The 26,621-nt window shown below is 38.3% G+C and overlaps 1 protein-coding gene across 3 annotated transcripts in view; it reads right to left on the bottom strand.

Moving 5' to 3' along the window:
• Window positions 1–26,621, bottom strand: part of LOC116178170 — a 120,140-nt gene that overhangs the window by 14,743 nt on the left and 78,776 nt on the right. For all 3 annotated transcript variants that reach the window (XM_031497585.1, XM_031497586.1, XM_031497588.1), the window contains one exon: window positions 26,102–26,573. In XM_031497585.1, the coding sequence (XP_031353445.1) occupies window positions 26,102–26,573 (472 nt within the window). The remainder of the gene's footprint in view (window positions 1–26,101; window positions 26,574–26,621) is intronic.

Below are 26,621 nucleotides of genomic sequence, written 5' to 3'. Positions count from 1 at the left end.
TTGAAAAGTGAATGTTTTGATAGTACCAGCATATGTCTCGTGCAAACGTTTCACTTGCCCTTTATGAATACCGTCTTCCGACGATTCGTTTGGCCTTTGCGAGTATTCTCCTTCGAAAAACCGTTTTCGAGATACTCTCTCTTAATTTTTTGACATCACCAATGGATTTCTTCTAGACGCCCCAATCAGCCTTTGTAAGTCCTCTCCTCTGAGGATCCGTTCTTGAGATACAAGGAATTATATCCTATTAAGATAAAGGGTCGAGGAAGGGGACTATGGTTGGTAGAAATTAATTCGTTTCGTTGAGAGCTTTCATTCGAGTATCATGAAGGATAAAACCAACTGCGCTCCCCCATCCAACCCCCTATTTTGCTAAGGAGTACGAAGGAAGGGCGGTAGTTGGTAGAAAACAGTTCCTTTTGTTGAGACCTTTAATTAGAATAGGTACCATGAAGGATAAAACTCACTTATACCTCCCCCTCCTTCACCCTCTGCTCTCGAAAAGGAGTGGCGAAGGAGAGTTATAGTTTGTAGAAACCAATTCATTTCCCTGACACCTTTCATTTGAATACCATGAAAGATAGAACATGTGGTTTCCCCCGCCTTCTACGCCCCGTTTTCATATGTTTTACGTGGCACCACTAAAGGTACGCAAAATCTGAGACCAGTTGGTTGTCGCCCTCCCCCCCCCCTCTCCTTAAAACAGCTGATTTGATGGCCGTCTGGCACACCTTCAAGGTACAGAGGCTACTTGCTTATTGCAAAAAATTCCAAGAGGAGGTAGGACCATTCCCCTAAAAGTAGTTCAAAATCGCAGAAGTGGGTCCGGATAGATGGACGGACGGACGGACTGACGCAAGTGCTCCCATATTTTTGTTATTCTTAAAAAATGGGCAAGAATCAACAATGACTTCAAATTCTAATAACATGATCGAAATTGTTCTCGTTCTAAAAGAGCCACCAACATTTAACATAAAAAATAAATGAAATTAAACCGAAAAAAAACGTCCGCATGACGTAACAATCTATGAGTAGATATTCTAATATAAATGATAATATAATGATGTGTGTTGATAAACCTTGAAGATGGGGGTGTGGATGTCCATTTTTTTAAACAACCTTTAGTCAGGCCGACTTAGAGCATATACCAAATTTGGGGGATCTGCTCAGTTATCAGACAGACAGACGAAAATTGGCTTTTATAAAGTCCGCTAACTTAGCACCTCTACCATAGAATTTTGTTTAATATTGCTAATTTACTACTCCCTCCATTTGGAAGAATTTTTAAAGAATTGGGTGTGTTACTTTTCCATTACAGTGTCACTGCTAAACCACCCTCTTATAACTTTCTCACTGTCACTACTTTGCGAGCGTGAAACTGATTGCTAAATTTATAACTCTGCAAATCAATAGAAACTGTGTGGGGATGCCATCTGCCATGGTTTATTCCGAAAATGCTCTCTATATTAATTGCAGACTAAATTGCGAGTGTCAAATTAATTACTCCATGTATAACTGCTTAATTAAATGGAAACCGTGTGGAGGTTCCAGCCAGTTCCCACAATGGAACAGTGCCTTGAACAATGTGTTGCTCCTGTCCTTTTAATACTAAAGGTATATGAATTGCTTTGTTAATTGCAAGTTTGAGATTAATTGGCGCAGAATGGGTTAATTAAATGGAGGAGCAAGGTATTGCTTCCATGATTTTAATACTAAACCAATCTCTACATTAATTGCTCACTAAATTGCGAGTGTGAAGTTACCCGCTCTATTTATAATTTGTTAATCAATTGGAAACTCGGTGCATATGCCATGATCAACCACAAGTGAAAGTGCAATTAAACAAATTTATTTGTTTCTATGGTTTTAATGCTATGCTATTTAGGAGATAATATAGAAGCTGTTATCAAAAAGTGAGTATAAAATTCTACAATCCGCGTTTGTAGTTTATGCGAGTCTAAATACATTGTTCCCATTTGCGGGGGTTCCAGCTTAATGTTAAGGTACTACTCCTAATTTCATAAGAATTTTGCCAATTTGGCGAAACACTAACTTCCACTCTCCAGCAATAAATAGCAGTTTATCATGGTGCTATTACATTTAACAAAATTCTATATGCGAATGAATGAAATCAATCAGTATTTTGTCAAGAATTGATCAGATTTGAAACCCAAAGACAAATTGAACTATTGATACTATAAAAAAAAGAGAACCTTCCAATGGAAAGAAGTTAATGCAGTGGCAAATATTTATCTGATTCGACGTTCCTCGTTTTTTAATTGTTAAATTACACGTTAAGGGTCTCACCCTCGGTCTCGCCCCGTGTGTCACGCACACGGTAGGTAAAGGCAATTATTACAGATAACCGACCATTTATTATACAGAGCAGTTCATCAAAATGCTAACATTTTAATTGCCCCAAGCTCGTAATAAATTTGTAATTTAAATGTGTAACTCGGATACCGTGCAAATAGCTTACAATCACCTACGATTAATTTTCGTACCGATTTCTAAATTGCGCACGTCTAAAAACGGGTTTTCTAGCCAAAGAAAAGCGGCGAGGCAATTAATTACGTAAAATATTTCGTACGAGATTCCACCTGCCGAGCCGACGAGCGGCAAATCTCGAATTTTTTTTCAAAATTCGCGATCGCTTCCGGCGCATGGTACTCACATAACTCTTTCGACTATGACATTTCCAATGGACGCAACTAGATTAGATGGAAAAATGTTCCCAGAGCAAAGGTTGTTCAGACAACCGGACGCAATTTATTTTATATATATGGCTGCCGATAGCCACGACTTTTTATCTTATTGGGACGGTGTTGCTTTAAAAGGTTTCATCCTGCAGCATTAACATCTCCATTAACCTCCGCGTCGTTAGCTAATTTGACAGTATCGGCGGTGTCAATTAGCCCATCGGCGGCGCACGAGGGCGTCCATCAGTCGTAATAAAAATTTAAAGTAGGCAATTCAGTAGGTCGTTAGCGATTTGGGGTTCGTCGCCTGATCGGTCATTGAGGGTTACGAAATTGTGGTCGGTAGCGCAACTTCTGTAACGTAGACCGCCGTCCAACGGTGGTCAATACAAAACAGGACAGGTTATTTAGCCGATCTGATCTGGTTCAGCCGGCAACTGACCTCGCGAGTGTGTGGGGCGCGGCCGCCTGGTTGCAGGTCACAGCCGCGCCCTGTCTCCCCTTTGCCTCCCATAAAAAGAGCAGCCCCGTTGTAGCTGCCGGTGCCGCCGCATGTCAGCCGCTCCCCATAATGCGTGCGTGAGCTGGATCTTTAAGCTCGCGGGGGTTACTTTGTTGATGAGGTCAAGACGTGACCTACCAAGGGCATCCTTCGTAACTATTTTGTGTAACCTGATCTTGACCTTATTGACATACCATTTCGCTTCTCGTCCATTAGCCTTCTATTAATATTAATTTGGCCGAAGGATGCCCAAAATATTTTCTCACGAATTCAAGAAGACGTTTTTATGAATAAAAATTGGACATGATCGTAAAATTGCTCGCTTCCTCTTGATTTACGCGTTACCGACACGCATTAATTTCTCAACAGTTTATCATCTTAGGAAGGCCACCACCCTTAACGAAGTTGAACGAATCATCAAACTGTAGATAATCAGTCTCCCGGCATTATCCAAACTGGAGTGAATGAAGGCATCACAGTATTGAAAGCACTAAGAAAAGGTGGGGTGTGTACTGAGTATGCACAAAGAGCATCATTTTTGAGATATAGGCCATAATCACCAGTACCTACTTACTATCACATTCTCGAATTTTTTGTAACAACATCCCTTCAAAGAACAATTCTTTTCAAAAAAACATTTAGTTTGGAAATTTTATCCAAATATTGCATTGTATAGGTTCTCAAAACCAAAAGAGATCCTAAAAAACCGCACTGGCATTGTTTCTAAATGTTATATGATCTGTAATATTTGGAATTGGTGGACATTCATGACTTGTGTCAAGAATTTACAGATAATTTGGTTGCAGATTTCAAATTACACATTTACGAGCATTAAAACTGCAACACCATGCAGGTATACGCCGGTATCAGTTTGATAAGAAACCTTTTGCCCGACCTATGAAATTCCACACAACAATACGAGCCCAGTATAATTAACAGCAACTAAGTAAATGAGTTGCAGTAAACACCATCCGATTAAGTTGTGCGTAGTTTTATTCAAAGCGGGCTTAATTAATTGCCATTTTTGAAATATGACCAGAAACCGAGAAATTAATTAAAGTTTTAATTTTTTTACGTTCTTATCCGAAGACACTGAGCTCGTTGAGAAAACCGGCGTTGCCTCCATGGCATGGCCGAATTAACGCCATTATTTACTGGGAATCTTTCTGCCTTTACTGTTTTGCTAGCTACATTAATTTTAAGTACCATATAAATTTTTGATACTTTTTGTATTCATACCGTTTGATTTTTGTTTCTACATTAAGTCGTATTTACAGCCTTTGCAGTATTTTGAACAGTAATTTGTACCAATTAATTGCAAGGTAAGTTTTTTGCTACTTTGTGTTCTATTAACAATCAGGGAAGAAATTGTATCGCTTTCCTGCACTTACTTTCCCGCAGAGAGCGCTAATTAATTTGTGTTTTTTTGCTTTCATTCAGGACGAGGAACTTTCTGTATGTTCTGTTTGTTTTAGTGCTTCCGACGCGACCGCAGCGCCGCCATTTGCTGAATTCTGATTGAGGTTACCCGAGGCTTCCGAGACCGTTCCGCAAACCGCTTGACCAGGGACAACGCCGTATCCCTAGGTGGCGCTCGAGTCCGTCCGTCCGTTCAGCCGGCGTCAGATCCAGGTGGCCACCGACTGCCGCCACTTTCACCGCTGACGTAATTTATTTTTCTTGTAATTAAATAGTGATCCTGATTCCGATAATTATATTATTTATATTTTCTATGAAGGTTTCCATTTATTTTATTATTTCATTTTCACGCCGTTTCTTCTCGCACCTACTACTGAAGATCGTCGTAGTCAAGCCTTCGTCAATCGATTAAATTTGTAAGAATGGCACGGGTGTGAACAAGAATTTGATTTGATTTTGTAATTGAAACAGTTTCAAGGGTGGTTTCCTCCGATGTAAATTTGGAATCGAATTTTCAAGGTGTGTAGCTTTTCGGAATTGGGTTATTACAAGATATAGAGAGTAGTGTTATATAAGGCACGTTTCTTTGAAATTTTGTTGTAATTTTCCGGCGAATAGTTTCCGAGTACAGCGCTAGCCAGTTAAATGCGTACGAAAATTAAAAGCGCCAGATTGTCGCGATATAAGACTAAATTTACCAGAAAGTCGTGACGGTGGTGCTGAATCAGATCCGCTCGTTAGTAGGCTGGTGCGAAACGTTTTGGTTTTTGCCGAGTCTTTGAGAAATGGGACCATTTCGGCTTTCTGGTAATTTGATTCGCCGAAAGAAGTTGGTAAAACAGGTACAAATGTTCGATGGGAGAATTTTTCAAAGAATTAAGGTGGCGGAAGTTTAGTCGTTTAGAGATAGCCGGCGAGAATTAAGCAGAAAGTTACGACAGAATTCGCGTCGAACAGATACAAAGTTTTTACACGAAACTTGTAAGGAGTGATTTTTTTTAGTCAGACTAAACCGTAGAAAATTGTGTGGGGAGGGAGTACCGCACTCGCATCGAAGAACACCTGCAAAGAAATTTTCCATTCGAAGGCTGGTAAGTCACTACTGGATAACTTTACGTTTGTTATGAAAGGAAGTCTACTAGTGTTAAATAGGAGAGTGTCCATTTGCTTAAATATCGCACAACGTTAGCACTAGTTTTTAGCGCATTTTCAGAGTTAAAAAAATGTGGTATTGTTTGCATTTTGTCCTTCCGTCTGTCTGCCCGCCCGGACCCACTTCTGAGGTTTTGAACTACTTTTAGCGGAATTGTCCTGGGTACTGGAATTTTTTGTAATAGTTACCCATCATTTTTCCCCTAAAGGGGAGGGGAGAGACTTCTCCATGCGACGAGCAATTTGTATGAAATTTTGCGCACGCATGCCTCTAATGATGTCAAGTAGAGGAGGGGGGCGAGGTTAGGGGTTTATACACAACTACCCTTCATTGTACTCGAATAAAAGGTCTCATAGAAGGGAATTGGTTTTTAAAAACTAAAAATTTCCTCCACGACTTATTCTCGAGATCAATGGGTGAGGGAGGTGGGGGTGGTGTTTGAAATTGGCGGTTTTATTTTTCATGGTGTTCTAATTAAAGGTTTCCACGAAAAGAATTAATTTCTACCAACCATAGCCTCCTCCTCGAACTTTTATCGTGAGCTGTGATAATTCGTCACATCACAAAGGGCAATGAATCGAGACATATCCATCGGTTAGCTCAAAATGAATATCTCGAAAACGAAATGTCGGAAGAGGATATATACGCATAAACAGCAAATGGAACGTCCAGACGAGAGACATCTTCTTTGCTAGTGTTTACTACTGTCGACTTTATACTACTTTCGATTTTATTTACTAATTTACTACTGTTATTTTGAATTTACATTTATGGATCAAATTTCATCGAAAAATTCCCCTCCTGAAAATCGTACGCGATTCTACATATCTTGTTATGCCCTCCCCTATTTTTGTGTATGGGAGTTTTTTTCAGTACAATCCAGATGAGATCAGCATTACATGCAAGTAATTCATTTTGAGAACTGAGTTAAGTACAATGCATAGGTACGTGGTAATTTTTAGCACATTTTCAAACTCATGTTGGAAGGCGCTATTATGACCACTTTCTCCGTCCGTCAGGATATTTAGTTCGTTCTTTTTGCATTCGGTAGGTTATAGCTTTGGTACCTCAACCAAGAAAAATCTTGACGATTAACGTGCCCATGCGCAATGTCAATTTTCTTATTTATAGCGATATTTTTTTGAAATTTTAACCACAGATGTTTCTAGTAAAGACAAGCATATCGCATATTTTAAAAATCAGATGTGCGCATGCGCAAACTGCGCAATTTCAACTTCTTGCTTACGTTACATGACCTTTCTGAAAGTACCGCAGTGTTGCGCGACAGCTCGTAGCACACAGTTAGGGGTGTATGCTCGTTAGGCCCCAAAACCAAGCATGTACCCCCAACTGTACTATCAGAAGTGATAGATTCTTGCACTCACACCATCTTTTGAGACTCAAGTAAACTGCTAGCCAAAGAAACCAAAAGATGAGGCTCCGCCACATTATGGGCTGGCTGTTAGGAAGTAACTTAGTCAACAGTATCCTCATAAATGGATTGGTTTATAGAATGGCCACAAAGGTCTCCCAACTTGAGAAGCAATTCAAAATTTTCACACAAAATATGCCGACGGTTAGCTCAATGTTGCGAATGTTTATTGCAATTACTTTCTAGGAAAGAGTACCTTCGTCTGTACTTAATAAAGTTTGAACTTGCATTTGTTGCATTTCTGCTCGACCACTTGCTTGCAGTTAACAATAACAATCAAAAGTAACAAAATCTTTATATGTATACTAGAAATACCAGGCTCCACGGTCCTACGTCAACGATCAGAATTATTTTGGCGAAATGCAGAAATGCTGAATAATATATAAAAATTCAAAAAAATCTGCATCCTTTGCAATTCCTTTTCTCGTTGATGTCGCACTCTGCTATTTCGCGTACCGATCGTTACATGGGCCAAATCACTTGCAACGTACGGTGCTGATGTGTTTACAGTTTTACACTGTGTACGCTGGGTTTCCGCTATCATATACACAAGCGCACGAAGTTAGGGGGGCAAAATGTAGTATTAATTAAAATTCGAAATCCAGCCTCCGCTTTCGCTTAAAATCCCATCTAATTATCAAAATTCCATACTAAAATCGCACGCATCCTACTTGTGTCCATAATTGATCTTATTTAACCCTTTTTTAAACAAATTTCAAACCCAGCCATAAGATGTTCTGGTCCTGCTGGGATTTAAAGTTAAAATTTCGCACGATTGCAAAAATTACGCAATCCGTCGGAAGACACATGTCAATGAATATACATAATCTGCGCGAAATAGGCAGGAGACCGACTGAATAACGTTATGAGTTTTACTGTTAGTCCACTTTACGAGTTCAGGGTAAAGCAGTGCTAATTTTAAACTGTCCGTAATTCAAATAATTTCATCCTTTGCAATTTATTCTTTGAATATTAAAGTCACAAAAAAATTGATTTACTTGTTTAAGCTTTCACTTACCACAGCTTGAAATTAGAGTAGATCTACGTAATTCCTGGAAACAACCCACAGAAATTCATTGCGCGCGCTTTAACACCCTTTAACGCCCAAAAATTTCAAGGCTAAAATTTTAATGAAACCTGCCCTAGGAGAATTTGATTTCAGACCTAACTTTGAGCAAATCGCTTCAACTACCAAATTCTCGCCCACACTCATGTGTCCTTCTTACTCTAACGGTCCGTGTCTAATTTGAAGTAGGGAAAATGCCATACAGCGTCTCGGAAAGAACCCAACTCTATCGCTGAAAACAAAATTCGGTACCTAGGGCGCCACTTTTCTACATATCCAAGCAAGAAGTTCAAAGTTCAAACCACTATTACATCCCCTACGGTGCCAGGATCTTCACCATTCACGTAACGCTTCAAATCCAAATCCCCTCTCAACGCGGTTGCAAAGATGGAAAATATCCCTCAGGTTCACCCCCTGGTACTACCATGTGTCATAATCGGTAAAAATCTTGTCAATCCACCCTTCGTCCTCTAAACACCAGCGCTGGGTTTGCGACTGACTTGCTGTTCAGTCGCCTTGTACGATACGCAGTGCCCTTTGCCATACGAATATTGTTTCCTACCCTTACACAGAAGAATATACTATGACCGTTCAATAAAAATCTAGAGAAAATTTAAAAAATCGAAGTGAAAAAAATTCGTTTGTGTTCTTGCAGATGCAGTTGGTTTTTAAATGAACGCCCTGTATATGTACACGTTACATCTGTATGGTAAAATGTTTATGATTATCCCTTGCAGAAAAGGAAGCATATGGGCCCGCCTTACAGCACTTTAAAAAAATTATACGTTTTTCATCCCCTGCTTAAGTACTGATTTTGCGAGACTATCCACGAGTTACGTAACTGTTGATCAGTTTTAGAGTACGTTTATGACGGCCACGGTCATCTCGGCGATAACCACCCCGGCACCGATTTCCCGGCGACAAGCCATTTTATTTCCCCAGAACAATGTACATTGTACATCCCGGCTTTAGTTAGTCATCCTGGCAATTTGTACTCTGCGAACGGGGGGATGGAAAACATTTTAAGACGCGGTATACATATGAACCAAATTCATGTTTATTATATTGATACAATTAATCGGAATTAAGTTTCCCTATTTGTTATTTTATAGACTGTGATTTTTTCGTTTTGGATATAATACAATCTGAATAGGAAAAATGTAAAAAAATAATATGGGTTGGACAGCCGTCGTTAGAAAAGTGTGCATTGCCGGAATAGCAGATGCCCGTAAAACAATAGTCGCCGGGATGACCGGAATAGTAATGGTGTCAGGGATGTCTAATCTCTAAATAATAGTGCTACCCTCCATAGCTGCGTAGGTTGGCCTAGAAGCAATTAGGATCCAAATTACATCGTACTTATTTTCAACCCCCGACACGGCGACGTCGCCAATCTCCCTAATCGCGGAAGTTATCGACAGAGATCTGTTTAAATCAGTTTAGCAGAAACAGTCGAGATGACTTCCTAATTCGAGATTATCTCCAGCACGCCACGAACGTAACTCAAACGTGCGCCCATTTATTACGGAGGTTACCTACCTGACCGTTCATTAAAGTCACTGACTAGATAAAGTGGGTAGTACAGTAAAAATAAATTACGATCGTTGGAGCGTTACTCGCGCTTACTTTATCAATTGATTTGTAATTACGCGAGCGAATTGTTTTTTTACGAATTCCGTCCGGTAATTACGGCCGACATTAGGCAAATTTCTCGAAGTTAACAGTCCATGTCAGAGGTTGAGCGTCAAAAAATAACGAAAGGGGGCCGGTAGCCGGCACGCGCCCGCAGGCTCCTGTAATAACACGGTACAATAAGAGACTTGAGGCTGCTACTAATCGCGCGGTCTACTTCAACCTTCTCCCTTCTGCTCTCTCGCTCGCGCATACTTGAATAATTAGTCGGGTATTCGATTAAAAAAGCCCCGAGCTTTTTTCTCCTCGTCTTGTAGTATGCATGAGAGCTTTAATTAAAGTCTTGTTATTTGAATTGCATGCTTCTGCAGGCGTATGAGGAGGAATTTTTCTTTATGATGACTACCTGCAGCTTAATTTTAAAAGGACGACCGCAAAGGTTACGGGATGGAAGGTCGGTTTCTTGACCCGCGTCGGCGCCGGGTGAAATTGCCGAAATTCGGCGACGTTTAATCAAATCTGCGGCACCTAACGGCCGCGCTTTTTGATGCGTGAATACCGTTGAAAAGACAACGAAAAAATTAATTACTTTAATTGGCGAACTCCCATTTTCGGACGGGCAGCGAAAGGAAACAAATTATCGCGACATGTTGGGAGTAATTGGTTGCGAATGACTGGACAGAATGCGTCTTCAAAAAAAGACCCCCGTATGCAGTGCGAATCGCGCGGCCGTAAATACAAAGGGGGTGTACCGTCACGTTCCTAACTCTTTTTACATCACGTACAAGAGTTTACGCGCGAACACATCTGTACCATTGTACCATCGTGGAACATCAATAAGGCCACTTTATTTCAATGAAAAGTTCCTTGAGTTATTACGTTACCGGCCGATCGTGATCCTATTGTGTTGACCGCGATATAAAGCACACCACGGCTAATAACTTCCAATAGATAGAATAAACATTTTTCATTCCTCTTCATCGAGAAAAATTAATTAAGCCCTTATTAGAGAGAATTAATTCTTCAATTCTACCGTGAACAATTTATGATCCATACATTCTAATCGACTTTTTTCCCTGACGTCTCCTGCGACGTCCCTCGTGGAATTAGCCACCCCCAACTTCAAAATTCAATATAAATTCAGTGGCACGTCATCGACAAGATAAAGTGCCATTCCTATGTGAAGTCTGTGTTTGATATTTTAAATTGATTTTTTAGCACCAACCACTATGACCATCATCATGCACATTATTTGCGTCACGCTAGCTAATAAACAAAACAACATACACACATGTAATGTTTCCTATTTTTTGCTTGAAAATCCTTATTTTATCCACAATATGAGAGATGATGGGAGGCTGATAAACTTGGTAATATGTGTTAACGCGCAGGAAGACAGCCGATTATTAACTGGAATTAGAAAGTATTTCTTTTACAGTGCCAACGAAGTCGAAAAACAAGTTAACCTTGCAGATACCTATAACCTTGTTCATTTTTCAAACGCATTCGCTCTTCTTTTTCCCGGTTGCATAACTAAGGAGTGTAACAGTGAATGTGTGGTTTACGCATTGCAAGGAAAATTAATTGTTTCCAAGCCGGTTTTTTATTTAATCGTAGAAAAGCTAAGAGAAAATTAGTTTCTACCTCTCAATAACTTTATTCTCCGAATAAATTCCATGGATACCATTGTTGATCCAATCGTTGTCAAGGTACTTACTTGCCAAATAAATTGATCGAGAGATAGAAAGATTGGCCCTTAGAAACATAAAGTAAACGAAATGCAATTTTATTTCAGACGTAAATAACGTAAGATAACAGATACTGTAGTACGAGTGTATATTCAAGATGAGATAAATAAAGCGGGTTATTGTAAGTAACATGAAAGCGGGGAGGAAGAAGATTTTCACAGATTTCCCAAGGAAGAGAGCATGAAAGTTGATTTCCACGGCGGAGCACCCCCAGCACAAGTGTCTTCTGCTGGGCGATGGTGCTGCTTAAAAAGCGTCCGCCGTCTAAGCGTCGGACATCATGGCCAATGGAGCGCTAGTTGGTGGTGGGGCCGGTGTTGCAACGACTACTGTCGTGGTGGTATCACCCAGAGATTCTGTGGTCGGTCCGTGCAGAGTACAGCTGGAGGTTCAATTTCAATTTTACATCGAATAAACAATGCGAAGAAGTCTATAGCTACTCCGTTAATAGCACAGCTTAAGAGTCGGTTTCCATTCTATTCTGATCGAAAACCGTAACCAGAACGCATCTCAAACTCTTGGTGCACGAACACTAGAGCTATTTATAGCCGTTGTAGATTAATCGCGTCGTAGTTATTTACATCTCCGTAGTTTTCGCCTGGTTTTAGATGTCAACAGCGTTGTAGCATTTGGTATTTAAGTACCAAACAGTTTCACAATTTAATAAACATTATTGAGTTATAATTAATCCCTTTACAGAAGGGCAGAATATTACTGACTGACAACTAGCCGAAGTTTATTGATTTACATAATTGCATAACAAGGACCACCCACAATTTGATCAGGTTGTATCAATATTAAGGAGGAGAAGAGTTAATTTGTAGCATCCGTTACACAGTGACACCCAGAAGTGGATCCGTTACACAAGTGACCTTTTTTTATAGGTCTCAAGAAGATATTTGAAATAAATTCCAGAATTTCGAGCTTAAAAAGTCATCATCTCTCTCCTAAAGTTTACGCCATTATAGCGATATTATTAACTGTGCATCCCCTGTCATGTGTCCAAATTGTGTACAAAACTGCAAAAATAAAACTAGGTCAACGTTATATGTATGTAAGTACAGAATTGTTTTGCTTAAACACTTTGCTTTTACACTATGGCACTGTAACATGTTTCTATTAACTTCAGTTTTAAATTTACATATATTAACCGTTACGCCATCTGTGTATTTCTCATGCAAGTCCGTTTTGGTTAGATCAATTTTAACGATGTTATTTCAGAGTTCCTTATTTTACCGCTAGAGATTATCTGAATGTACCCGTTTGTATTTTTCACTCTCTCTTGATTTTTCCTTGTTCTATCGCGTGCACGTTACTTGTTCGTTGACGCAGTATTATTTTAACACGTACATTTTCTTCTCGTCCTACTTCCCTCTTTTTTTTGGTTCTTTTTTTGTAAGCCGAATATTTCGACATCCATCGACGCAAAATTTGGATGGCATCGCATTTTCACATTGGACCGCCATTTTGAGTTTCGAGTTGCAGACATTACATTGACCTACATCGAAATTATTTCGAAGACTGTAACTACAAGTATTGTCTACCGATTACCTTTTGGAGAATATTGCTTTGATACTTTTGATTTTACCTTCATTACTATTTGCCCACCGCCATCTTCTAAACTATTTATCCGATTTTGATAAAATTGGAATTAAGGTAAATAAGATTCCGCGTACAGGGAGCCCTTTTGATATTCCAACGCTATCTATTCATCCGATTTTGGTAATCACCTTGCACCATAAAATAAGGTCACGCCTTAGTTACATAACAAAAAATCCCAGGAACCGACCTTGCACCTCACAGCAAGGGAACTTCTTAGTTACACAACTGAGAAATCCCAGACCACGACCTTGGTCCAAAACTCAAGGACCAAAGTCCAAAGCCACGATCTTAGTCAAAAGCTCAAGTCCAGGACCAAAATCCACGGTTGCGACCATGGTCCAGAATCCAAGGCCACGCCCTAGAACCAAAATTAAGGTCGTGGCCTTGTAACGTCACGAAATCCAAGATGGCGCATGGTTCCTCTTTTCTACTGATAATAAAAAACCTTTCCAAAAGAAACTGGATTTCCCGAAAATTTTAAAACCAACTGTACATTCCATTTCTACGTATCTAAAGCAATGTCATCAAATCTAGTGCTACAAATTTATAAGGAATTGAGTAAGGTTTCAAGTAACGTAACAGGAACCCTATTCTAGATATTTTTTTAAGACGGTGACCACTCCACCGAAATAGATAAAGGTAAGGTTTTAAAAGAAGTTAATTTGGCTGCATTATCTGTTAATTTGGCAGAAATAAGATATGTTCCACAATAATTCGGTCTATGCGTGAAAAATAAATATAGTAAAGGGAAGGTGGTGGGTCTCCACAGAAGCTTTCGTTCGGAAAAGTTGAGTTTTGAAGAAACTCTTTATTATTATTATTATTAATTGTAAGTTTTGAAATTGGCTAATTGAAAAATGTTGTATTTTCTTGAATCTTAAAAACATCCTCTTGGATGACTTTATAGTGACAATTCAACTCATGTATAAAAAATCGCATAAGCCGCAGTGAAATTGTCACTTTGACAGCGGCAAAAGTTACCTGCAACTTTCCCAGCGACAAATGCACTAGTGGTTTTTTCACTTATTCATTTTCGAATCAATTATCGCATTATCCTTTCCCATATGACTAGTTTGACGTCTGTCAATAATTGATTAGTTGGTGAATTTCTTGTTCGTTAAATTGTCCTGCCGAATTACACTCGAGGTTTGTATTTAAACCGAGTAAATTTGGGTTGTGGCAATTCAAATCTGTTTCCTTTTAGCAATTGAACTCGAAAAACTGTTAACCTAAAAATACTCTACCTTCGGTGTCGCATTTTTATTAGTTGACAGGTTTTCTCGTCTAATTGCTAGGCAACAGATTTTCATTACCTAAACAACCGAAATTTACTGGGTAAAATACAAACCTCTTGTGCAATTATAAGTGAAAAATTTAACTGTTTTGCCAATTTAATTGGAAGCACAATTGCGAAGATATGCAGTTACATTTGAAGTTATTCAAATTGCATAAAGTCAAAACCTATATAAATGAATAGAATCATACAACTTTGATGGCGCGTTCTTATCGCGAACGCTACATGTTTCCCTTCATTCCTTCACATCTTATTCGTCACGTACCTTCCTTTTCGCCTTCACAAACTCGATTCATGGTCTTGATTTTATTTTACCCTTCTGCTTTCATAACCATTTCACGGCATATTCGCTTCCTCTCACGTGGCCTCTCATTTCATCAGGCCCGTTATCTCCACTCTTCTTGCTTCACAACATTTCCTTTCCATAGACATATGTAACTCATAAAGTCCCATTTCACACCTACTTCAGCTTTCACTTCTTCTTTTTTCGTTCGATGTAGTTTTTTTTTACATTTAACATTCTTCGCGACAAAGGTTTTTCTTCCTTGGCGATTTCCTTTTAGCGCTTTTTTCATGCGTTCCGGCTTCAGGTTTTCTACTTCGCGCTTTTCACTCTAGTTTCTTTTTCTATATGACTTATTTACGCCTACTTCATCTACACGTTCTTTGCCCATCTTTTTCCTTTACGTTTCATTTTATTATGCCTACTTTTTTCAGTACTCCTTCATACCCACTCCCTAAAAAACTGTTCCTTGCATCTCTTCCCTTCTTCACACGTGCTACTTTCAAATCTTCTTGTTTGAGCCTTCTTCAAGCTTGCGTTGGGCTTTTTTCACACTTTCTTTCTTTATTCCTCTATCAACACTGCTTCAAGTCTACTTCCTTAGTGCGCTATTTTTCGCGTCCTCTTCATTGATTGTTTAAACTCCCTTCTTTTAATAATAATAATATTTATTATCCAAACAAGTGAATGCACTCAACAACAGGACAATATTCCAAAAAATTACAAAATCAAAAGTACATGCGAGTACTATTCTATTAAAGGAAAATTAAAAAAAATTAAAAAAAAACGCTTTCTTTCTTCAAGGTTCCCTTCGGTCCATTTTCATACCTTGTTTACGCCTTTCCAGTGGCGTAACTACAATGCGTCTAAGGTACGCACTGAGGACGGGCCCCGACCTAAAAGGGCTCCGAAAAAAATGTATAAAAAATTTAATTCTTTAATTCTTTAAAAAATTCAAAATTTCCCGATTTCTACAATATTATGCTTTTATTAATTATTTACGTATTTTGCGTTACTAAAGGAAGAAATAAAACGTTCAGGAAAAGGCATAATGCAAATTCTGACTAATATTTTATTTACGAAGGGCAATGCACATGCTTTCTTTTGCAGTGTACTTTACTATGTACCTATATACGAACTGCACAGTGCGCAATTTTTTATTTATAGTATTTTAAAAAGTTATTTTTATTGTATTCACTTTACTGACGTTAATACAGACCAAATTTGGTTATTTACGGATTGTCTATTTTGTGTATACATACCACAGTTAACTATTAATCTGACTTTAATCTAATAAAAATTTAATATACTCAAGAATAGCCGGCTCAAATGGATTTAAAAGCAACTCCGCTCCTTTTTCATTTGCGAAAAATAATATTCCGAAGCCTCTTATATAAAGTACATGAAATACTTCGTGAATGAGCGGGACTTTCTCCAGTCTAGAAGGTATCTGAAGGTCCTGGATACGGTAGTCTTAAGGTACGGTGACGGTCGCCAAGGAAACCAGAAAAAGAAAAAACCGCACCTCAAGACTGAAGTTGTATTTCGAGATGAATACCGCTAAATAACTTTAACACTCCAGCACCACAACACGGACGAAACAGTAAAACCATTCAAAAAGGCAGGTTCATACACAAAGAATTGAAGTCGCTATCATCAAAAGAAAAAAGTTTGAACATCGAAGGAACATTAACAACTGGCCAATCTTAAACAAATGAAAATAAGGATAACATTTAAAGTGAAATAAGAAAATAACAAACAAATTCAAAAGTTACCTACCACTAGTTACAAGTAGCTGAAGGGCAATACACTTCACAATAAAACGAAGAATTACAATTAGAATTAAGTACTTGCATTACCTTTTGTTATGGCACAAATATTACACAAAACTTGACAATTAAAGTTCGAACAAAATCAACTGGACTCTGACTGAACGCAACATTTTACAATGGACCTGTATGAACTTCAAAATGCAAAATCAGCAAAGCTAAATCACGACACTATTTCCTACATATACGGACTAGCATTGTTAAAAAATTGCTGATATATGAATTGTGACACTGTTGTAAAATGACAGCATTGTATTTAAGGGTTAATGTATCTCCAGCGGTCTCTTTAAATACGGCAACGGTGTTTTAATTGCTGACATCAGACTCAGAGTGGACCAAAATACGAAAGTGTGACCTCCAAGAAAAACGCAGCCCTGAGCAGCGAAGAAATAAATGGACTAAAATTCAAGAACTGAAGCCTTCACAAGTAATTCCTGGACCTAGACTTAACCATCAAATTTTTTAAAAGGTCATAGTCGTAAAACGTCAGAAAATCGATATAAGGGTGCAGGGTGGACGCAATCCGAAGCTTCCAAAATGTTTGAAAGCGTCTTTGGAGATGCATTTCTTGTTTCAGAGATATAACCTTGTATTTTCCAGAATTTTCGCCGCTATATATACCGGGTGGGGCAATAAAACGACACATGTTTTGGGATTAAGCAACATTTTTAAGCCAATTTTCAGGATTACTTATCGTTTTTTTAAAAAATGTTTTTAAAATGCCTTTTTACGAAACTAGAAAATAGGTCAAGCCCAAAAAAAATAGGTAATTATTGATTTTTTGAAACAATATTTTTTATTTGGATTTGCAACTGTGGACCGTGTCGCATACGAAAAATTTTTTGGCACTTTGGCAAAAAAAGGTTGCCAATGCCTGCTCTATGACATGCAAAAAAATTCGGGCTACTTCTCGTTTTGTAGGAAACGGTCCCTGTTCAGTCTCCATTTTCTTGGACTGCTCGACACCGGAAGTCTTTGTTGTTGCAAACTGCAACAAAATTCATGAAAAATCTGCACTTGTAATTGCAAGGTTTTTTAACCTTCGAAAATCTGAATGCTAGACATTGGGGGTCTCGTCGTTGCGAATTGTTAAAAATTAGGGGATAAATCTGCATTTCGATTTAAAATTCTTTTGATTTTCTCGAATTTAAATTTTAGACAGTGGCATTCTCGTTGCAAATTTTGTGACAAAACTGAATTTGAGATATTTGGAGTCTCGTTGCGAATTTTAAAAATGTCAGAGGAAATTAGTCGTTAGAAATTGTAAAAATGTCACACCTGCAACCCCCTGAGATTTGAAATTTGGGCGTCTCTTTCTTTCTTTCTTGATTTACAAACTCCTTTGTTCCGGTGCTTTGAATTCGTTCTTTTGGTTTACACATGTCAATCCGAGGTCCCATTTTCGAACTTGTAGGTCACTCAATCTTCTGATTAATGTCTACGGGATGGCCAAATTAATTAAAATTCCATAAAACAACTCTTAAACGCTTGTCAAACGTACTACTGGTTATTAAAAATGTCGTCCTTTCTTCAAGTCTCGAACTCGAAGATCCTAATCGCACCGCCTCGTCTTGATTGATTCCCGCGAGCGGCTCCTCATCGGAGGTCACACTTTTTTTACTTAATCAGAGGTCAAGTTTATAATTAACGTTAATTTTTTTTTCTCGTGCAGTGTGGGAACTCGATTTTTGGAAATTACTAAACGGAAGACCAGTTTCGAAATATTTTTCGAAATCGAGTTGACGATGCGACCGTGTTAACGAGGTCAATTCTTTAGTAAACGCGAGCGACTTTCAAAATGCAAATAGAGCGTCGCCCGCCCGGCCGGAAATCTCCGTTCAATGATGGAGGCCATCTTCATTGACTAAGCCTGCCGATTTCTAAATTGGAGCCATTTTTCTTCGTTAGATAGTATTTGATTTGAAAGGTGAGAATGACCGTGTTGTAATTCGTGACCGGAACGTTGTGGTTACATTCAATTGTTTGAAAGCGTCCAGCGCGGACCAGTAGGCCGTGTCCAACTCTCTTCTTCTGCTAGTAAATTTGATTATGTTTTTATAGTTCTGGCGTGATGGGAATTCTATTACATAAAAACTTTACGGTTACGCCTAAGAATTTATTGTTATACTCGCGGATTTTGTGCAATTTAAAATTTGCCCATCAGTGATCCTGCAGAATTAACCACTTAACTTTTTTTAGACGAAGACAAGAATTTTTTGGAGGGTGGAGAGCACTCATAAGCCCAATTCACGTTTTGCAAAACGCAAAAATGCTCTCTCCTCAAAAGTGTCCAGGTATCCATCGATCAGACACTTTTTCATGCCCAAATCTTCATATGCTTCATGTACTTTCAGTCACTCCAGTTTTTTTGTTACAAACACTGGACACCGTGTTATCACAAGCTCTACCGTTTCATCAGTTCTTGTCCTTTCCTAATCTTTGATCGTTCTAATTCTAAATCGCATCTGGAAAATAAAATGGGCACCTGGGTAATTTTTCCGCACCATTTCCGTCCTTAGTTAGGACGAACCGTTTTAACTAAGCCCTTGGTCACTCTTCTACTCGGACATGCTTCATGATTAACTGGTTCAAAGTAATAAACAGCTGAGATTACTATTCCTAAGAGTAATTAATAATCATGAATTTTGATTTTGCACAGGCGTAATTCATATTCTGTAATAAATAATAACTTCTTGGCGCAATCGATTTCAGAAGCTCGCTCTTCGCGTTTATTGACACATTTAGGCCAGGCTCACCTGAAAGGCTTACTTGAGACGTGAGATAATCATCCGTCTAATTAACGATAACTTTTACAGCATGGCATTTTATCGCCGTCCTCCTCGGACTACCGCATTGCTTCCACACGAAACGAGCTAAAAAGTTTCTATTGAACTACTTCGCGCAATTAATGGAACTAGTAAACGACCTTGTTTTCTCGGCGCAAAAATATAGGTGGTATTAATATCGATGTCTTCAAGGCCGATACAGATGATGCCGCCTTTCTAAACATCATTCATAATACATCATCGACGGATTACACGCATACCTAATTCGTTCTCTCTATAAGCGTGGCATTTATTTATGTTGCAGTCGCCAAAACACAATACACAGGTACCGAACTGGTCCACTTAACGTGCTTCATCCTTCATCTTCCCAATATGTTAGAAATTATCAAATACTTGCAACCTTTGTTAATAATTATATGTTGAAATTTGAGCCCGGTTAACCTTTTGAAAATTAACAAAAAAGCAAAGGTCACTTTTTAATTTTAATTTATTTAAAGGCGTGCTTTTATCGGACTGCCTTTCATTGATTCGGTTGAATTGCTGAAATTGTTCTGAGGAAGTCATTTTTTTGCGGTGGCAGGTGTCGAAATAACTTTATGCTTTCACTGCCAAAAGTTGAACCATTATGTTAAATACTTGAGCCTATTACATTACTTTGGACTGGCATTCCTGTTTCAAACATAACATTGAAATCTGAAACTGTCTCTTGCAAATTAGGCCTTAGGGTGACCACCACATGACTTTTTCGTTGATTTCAGTATTTAAAAGATCACCATTTCCACTATAAAATAATTACGCCGAAATAACGCGCAATTTTTGGTAAAACACCTTGTAATAGAGCCGAATTTTCCCGCTAAAATTCGATTTGAATATTCCCCAATACGCCCCTGGTCGCCATGAAGTAATTGAAAGATTACGCTTTGTTTCGCCTCCGTGGAACACGTTTTTTCTCCTCTGCCCTACATTCAAATGGGCCATAATTTACAATAAAAGTGCCAAACATAACGCTATACGAGGGACATTAATGATCCATATCGACCCGACGACTCGGAGAGTAAATGTCTCGACTTCGATTTTGACCAAAAAGGGAACTTTTGGGGGGACGTATGTGGGCTTTGGCCGAAGTCAGTGGTCGAATGCCTAGTTACTGTGGCTGTTTCGACTGCAATAATTACTCTGGTGACGTATTCCTTTTTATCTTTCTTTTATTACATCCATCTAGTTATAGTAATTATATAATCGTGTTAAATTATTTGCCAAATTAAAGGCATTCCAGTACAACATGGGTATTGTCATTTATAGCGCATTCTAAATACAAATTGCCCTTGCCGACCGTACTATGACTTAAATGAATAGAGATACGGCAAGATTCCATTATATGTTGTTTTCCAATTTACAGTATCCCATTGTTCCCAGCTCTGGTTTCACCTGCCAACCCGCAGTATGAATTCCTGAGAGATTTTAGTGTTTTATTTATTTAGATACAGTATGTTCTCTTAGGGATGATATCCAATACCAGTGTGCAGAATTAAACGATGTAATCAATATTATTTACTTATTTATTATCCCTCTCTTGTTCTGGGCCCTCAACAGGCCTGCGCCAAATTGCAGAGTGACCCGCATAATGCTTTTTAGAAGTGCAATTCGTGGATGGCACTGTATTTGGAAACATCGACATATAAATTGTTAATTTACAATTGAATTTCTTGCAGAATGGTGGAGAGCCTGGCGTTCGATCGTTTATAACCCGGCACTGTATAACTAGTGGGTTGGACTGGCCTAGAGATGTGTGAATGAAAGAGTTGGGGTCCCACTTAGTCGTACATGAGGGCGCTGGCTAAGCCCGGCCTCACTTGGACAGGGATCTGGTAAAAGCGCACGGCGCGGCGTGTTCTCGTTGTGGCCTTCGAGTGAAATGCTCTTCTGAGAAGCCAACTCCTAGCGTTTTCATACAAGCCTTACATGTCATGACCAGAGCAACTAAAAACCACTCGTTGTGGGATTTGCCCTGGCCATCCAATATCCAAACTTATGTGAATTTATTATAATGTTTTAATGATGTTTTTCTATGTTATGTGTGTGAAATATTAATTCTTTAGACATTGCAGTGGAGTCTATAATTCCACATTATATTAATTTAGTTGATAAGTTTGTTATTTTTTCACTCTGTATGACGTTTCAATGGCTGTGATGCACAGTTTCAAGAATAAAGATCTTATTATTATTATAACCATCATAATATGTATTCATGTCATTACAGACAACTAATTTTGCTATAAAGTTTAATATTCATTTCTTGGCTGGTTTTTTTATTGGTCAGTTCTTTTTTTCCCAACCAATTTTTTTTATTTGTACTACCATCTGCTAAATTTAATCTAGCAATGTGATTTATTTGATTAAATTTCCGTTTTTTTAAAGCATGTACTGGTTTTATTTATATTCCTTACTTAATCCTTACTCCGACAGTAGCGACTCTTTAAAACACAACGTAGTAAGTGGTCCTAGTATTTCGTTATTCAAGTTAGATAGCTTTGTCTAGACGATCATGTGCCATGGGGATCAGTTAGTTTGTGTGGGAAAGTTTTGAATTTAAATCTTGAGTTGCACAGTCTTTTGGAGCTGAACTGCATCTTTTAACAGCGATAAAACACGTGCATTGATTAATTTTCGCCTAATAAAACAATTTATCGCAAACGACCAGATTTCCCTACATTTTAACACGCAATTTTACAAATAAATAAATAACATTTAAACAATTACAAACAATTCTAAAAGGAAAAATAGACGCTGAGATACAAACTCAAATACAACCATCCAACTCTGCGCCTATTTCGCAAATAATCTACCATATTTACACTAACTTAATTAATTATTGTCACATACAGGGTGTCTTGTCATTACTTCTGGGGTTTAGACCGAAATAACGTCTACTGACGTTGGTTACACAACAATATATTGCATCATTTAATCTCAAAAGTTTTCTCTTTAGGTTTTCATTTATTCTTTATCTATTACCGAATATATTTTGTCGAACCTAGAGATAGGTTCTGCAACACTGTTGAGAAAAGAGGATGCTGTGAAGATGAGTGATGTATGTACTTCCATAAGCCGTAAATAAATGATCGAGGCCCGTATTTTAAACAAAATCCCAAATTTGAAGTTGAAAGTCAATTCTGCACCCCAAGTTTCATCATGAAACCTTTGGATTGCAAATATGAACCATATCAAGGCAGTAAATAAATGATCCAGGCCCGTATTTTAAACAAACGCTCAAATTTCAAGTGAAAGTAAATTCCGCACTCCAAATTTCATCATGAAACCTTTAGATTGCAAATATGAACCATATCAAGGCCGTCAACAATTGTTGCAGGTCCGTATTTCAAACAAAACCCGAAATTTGAAGCTGAAAGTCCATTCTGAACTCCAAATTACATCATGAAAGCTTTAGATTGCAAATATGAACCATATCAAGGCAGTAAATAAATGATCCAGGCCCGTATTTTAAACAAACGCTCAAATTTGAAGTTGAAAGTAAATTCCGCACTCCAAATTTCATCATGAAACCTCTAGATTGCAAATATGAACCATATCAAGGCCGTCAACAATTGTTGCAGGTCGGTATTTCAAACAAAACCCGAAATTTGAAGCTGAAAGTCCAATCTGAACTCCAAATTACATCATGAAAGCTTTAGATTGCAAATATGCACCATATCAAGGCAGTAAATAAATGATCCAGGCCCGTATTTTAAACAAACTCTCAAATTTGAAGTTGAAAGTAAATTCCGCACTCCAAATTTCATCATGAAACCTTTAGATTGCAAATATGAACCATATCAAGGCCGTCAACAATTGTTGCAGGTCCGTATTTCAAACAAAACCCGAAATTTGAAGCTGAAAGTCCATTCTGAACTCCAAATTACATCATGAAAGCTTTAGATTGCAAATATGAACCATATCAAGGCAGTAAATAAATGATCCAGGCCCGTATTTTAAACAAACGCTCAAATTTGAAGTTGAAAGTAAATTCCGCACTCCAAATTTCATCACGAAACCTTTAGATTGCCAATATGAACCATATCAAGGCCGTCAACAATTGTTGCAGGTCCGTATTTCACACAAAACCCGAAATTTGAAGCTGAAAGTCCATTCTGAACTCCAAATTTCATCATGAAAGCTTTAGATTGCAAATATGAACCATATCAAGGCAGTAAATAAATGATCCAGGCCCGAATTTAAAACAGACGTTCAAATTTCAAGTGAAAGAAAATTCCGCACTCCAAATTTCATCATGAAACCTTTAGATTGCAAATCTGAACCATATCAAGGAAGTAAATAAATGATCCAGGCCCGTACTTTAAACAAACGCTCAAATTTGAAGTTGAAAGTAAATTCCGCACTCCAAATTTCATCGTGAAACCTTTAGATTGCAAATATGAACCATATCAAGGCAGTAAATAAATGATCTAGGCCCGTATTTTAAACAAACGCTCAAATTTGAAGTTGAAAGTAAATTCCGCACTCCAAATTTCATCATGAAACCTTTAGATTGCAAATATGAACCATATCAAGGCCGTCAACAATTGTTGCAGGTCCGTATTTCAAACAAAACCCGAAATTTGAAGCTGAAAGTCGATTCTGAACTCCAAATTACATCATGAAAGCTTTAGATTGCAAATATGAACCATATCAAGGCAGTAAATAAATGATCCAGGCCCGTATTTTAAACAAACGCTCAAATTTGAAGTTGAAAGTAAATTCCGCACTCCAAATTTCATCATGAAACCTTTAGATTGCAAATCTGAACCATATCAAGGAAGTAAATAAATGATCCAGGCCCGTACTTTAAACAAACGCTCAAATTTGAAGTTGAAAGTAAATTCCCATTCTGAACCTCGCAAATTTCATCATGAAACCTTTAGATTGCAAATATGAACCATATCAAGGCCGTCAACAATTGTTGCAGGTCCGTATTTCAAACAAAACCCGAAATTTGAAGCTGAAAGTCCGATTCTGAACTCCAAATTACATCATGAAAGCTTTAGATTGCAAATATGAACCATATCAAGGCAGTAAATAAATGATCCAGGCCCGTATTCTTAAATCAAATTCCGCTCCAAATTTGAAGTTGAAAGTAAATTCCGCACTCCAAATTTCATCATGAAACCTTTAGATTGCAAATATGAACCATATCAAGGCCGTCAACAATTGTTGCAGGTCCGTATTTCAAACAAAACCCGAAATTTGAAGCTGAAAGTCCATTCTGAACTCCAAATTTCATCATGAAAGCTTTAGATTGCAAATATGAACCATATCAAGGCAGTAAATAAATGATCCAGGCCCGAATTTAAAACAGACGTTCAAATTTCAAGTGAAAGAAAATTCCGCACTCCAAATTTCATCATGAAACCTTTAGATTGCAAATCTGAACCATATCAAGGAAGTAAATAAATGATCCAGGCCCGTACTTTAAACAAACGCTCAAATTTGAAGTTGAAAGTAAATTCCGCACTCCAAATTTCATCGTGAAACCTTTAGATTGCCAATATGAACCATATCAAGGCCGTCAACAATTGTTGCAGGTCCGTATTTCACACAAAACCCGAAATTTGAAGCTGAAAGTCCATTCTGAACTCCAAATTTCATCATGAAAGCTTTAGATTGCAAATATGAACCATATCAAGGCAGTAAATAAATGATCCAGGCCCGTATTTTAAACAAACGCCCAAATTTGAAGTTGAAAGTAAATTCCGCACTCCAAATTTCATCATGAAACCTTTAGATTGCAAATATGAACCATATCAAGGCCGTAAATAAATGATCGAGGCCCGTATTTTAAACAAAATCCCAAATTTGAAGTTGAAAGTCAATTCCGCACTCCAAATTTCATCAGTAAACCTTTAGATTGCTAATATAAACCATATCAAGGCCCTAAATAGATGATCCAGGCCTGTATTTTAAACAAAATCCGAAATTTGAAGTTGAAAGTCAATTCTGCACTCCAAGTTTCATCATGAAACCTTTAGATTGCAAATATGAACCATATCAAGCCCGTCAACAATTGTTGCAGGTCCGTATTTCACACAAAAACCGAAATTTGAAGCTGAAAGTCCATTCTGAACTCCAAATTTCATCAAGAAACCTTTAGATTGCAGATGAGAACAATATCAAGGCCGTAAAAAATTGTTGCAGGTCCGTATTTCAAATAAAAACCCAAATTTGAAGTTAAAAGTCAATTCTGCACTCCAAATTTCATCATGAGTGAAATCCTTAGATTGCAGATATTTCAAGGCGAGGTACTTCCTTCCGTCTCTTCGAGAGAACGGAACTTACGAATAGAAGAAAAGACAAAGGTACGTGTTTATCCTGAAATTTTGACAAAGTGCAACAACAAAAATTTCCAGTGATCGTAGAAAGATCGAAATCCTTTCATTAAGAGGTCATGTTTGTATTGAAATTTTAAAGTGTAGGCTTCCTCTGGTTTCAACAAAAATATTTGCACGTGCAGGTTCCAAGCTCCGAGAGAAAATCAAAAATCTATAGTTGCAAGTCGCAAGTGAAATTTTTTCCAAAATTATAATGGTCATAATATAGAGAACTAAAAATAGGGTTTAAGGATTGTTAACCCTTTAGCTTTCCCAAATTTATGCACGACTTACCTTAGTATATTCCGCACAGATGTCTATCCCCGAAACAAAATTGCAGACATCGTCGACGCTCCAACTCGAGACGTCCTCCTGCAGGCTCGGACTTTCCGATTCGTCCCTCTTTATAACGACGTTGCCGCCACTCAAACTGCCCGACGACGGCGTTTTCGTCCTCGGCCTCTTCACGGGCACGGCGCCGGCGGACAGATCGAGCGGCGAGGACGGATCCTGCCTCTTGATCGTCTTCAGCAGCCTCTGATCTTCGGCCTCCTTCGCCGTGCGGGCCATGTGCAGTAGGGCCTGCGTCGTCGACATGTCGATGAGGGGTAGGGCCGAGTGCGGCGTGAACTGGCCGAGGAGTGAGGAGAAGTCGGGCTTTTTGGTTTCTTTGTTATTTGGAACTGATAGGAGGTTTGGGAAGTTTCCCAGCTTGAAGCGTGGGTCGAAAGGAGGTGGAAAGCCGTTCCTCGCCGCGCTGAAGTACCTGTCGGAAATTGCCATTTGGGGGTGGTTATCAAAGAGCTTTGGGCAC

The sequence above is a fragment of the Photinus pyralis genome, unplaced genomic scaffold (genome assembly GCF_008802855.1).
Source record: "Photinus pyralis isolate 1611_PpyrPB1 unplaced genomic scaffold, Ppyr1.3 Ppyr1.4_LG8, whole genome shotgun sequence".
NCBI lineage: Eukaryota > Metazoa > Arthropoda > Insecta > Coleoptera > Lampyridae > Photinus > Photinus pyralis.
Note: the sequence above shows the minus strand (reverse complement) of the source record. Positions and strands in the feature narration are given on the sequence as shown.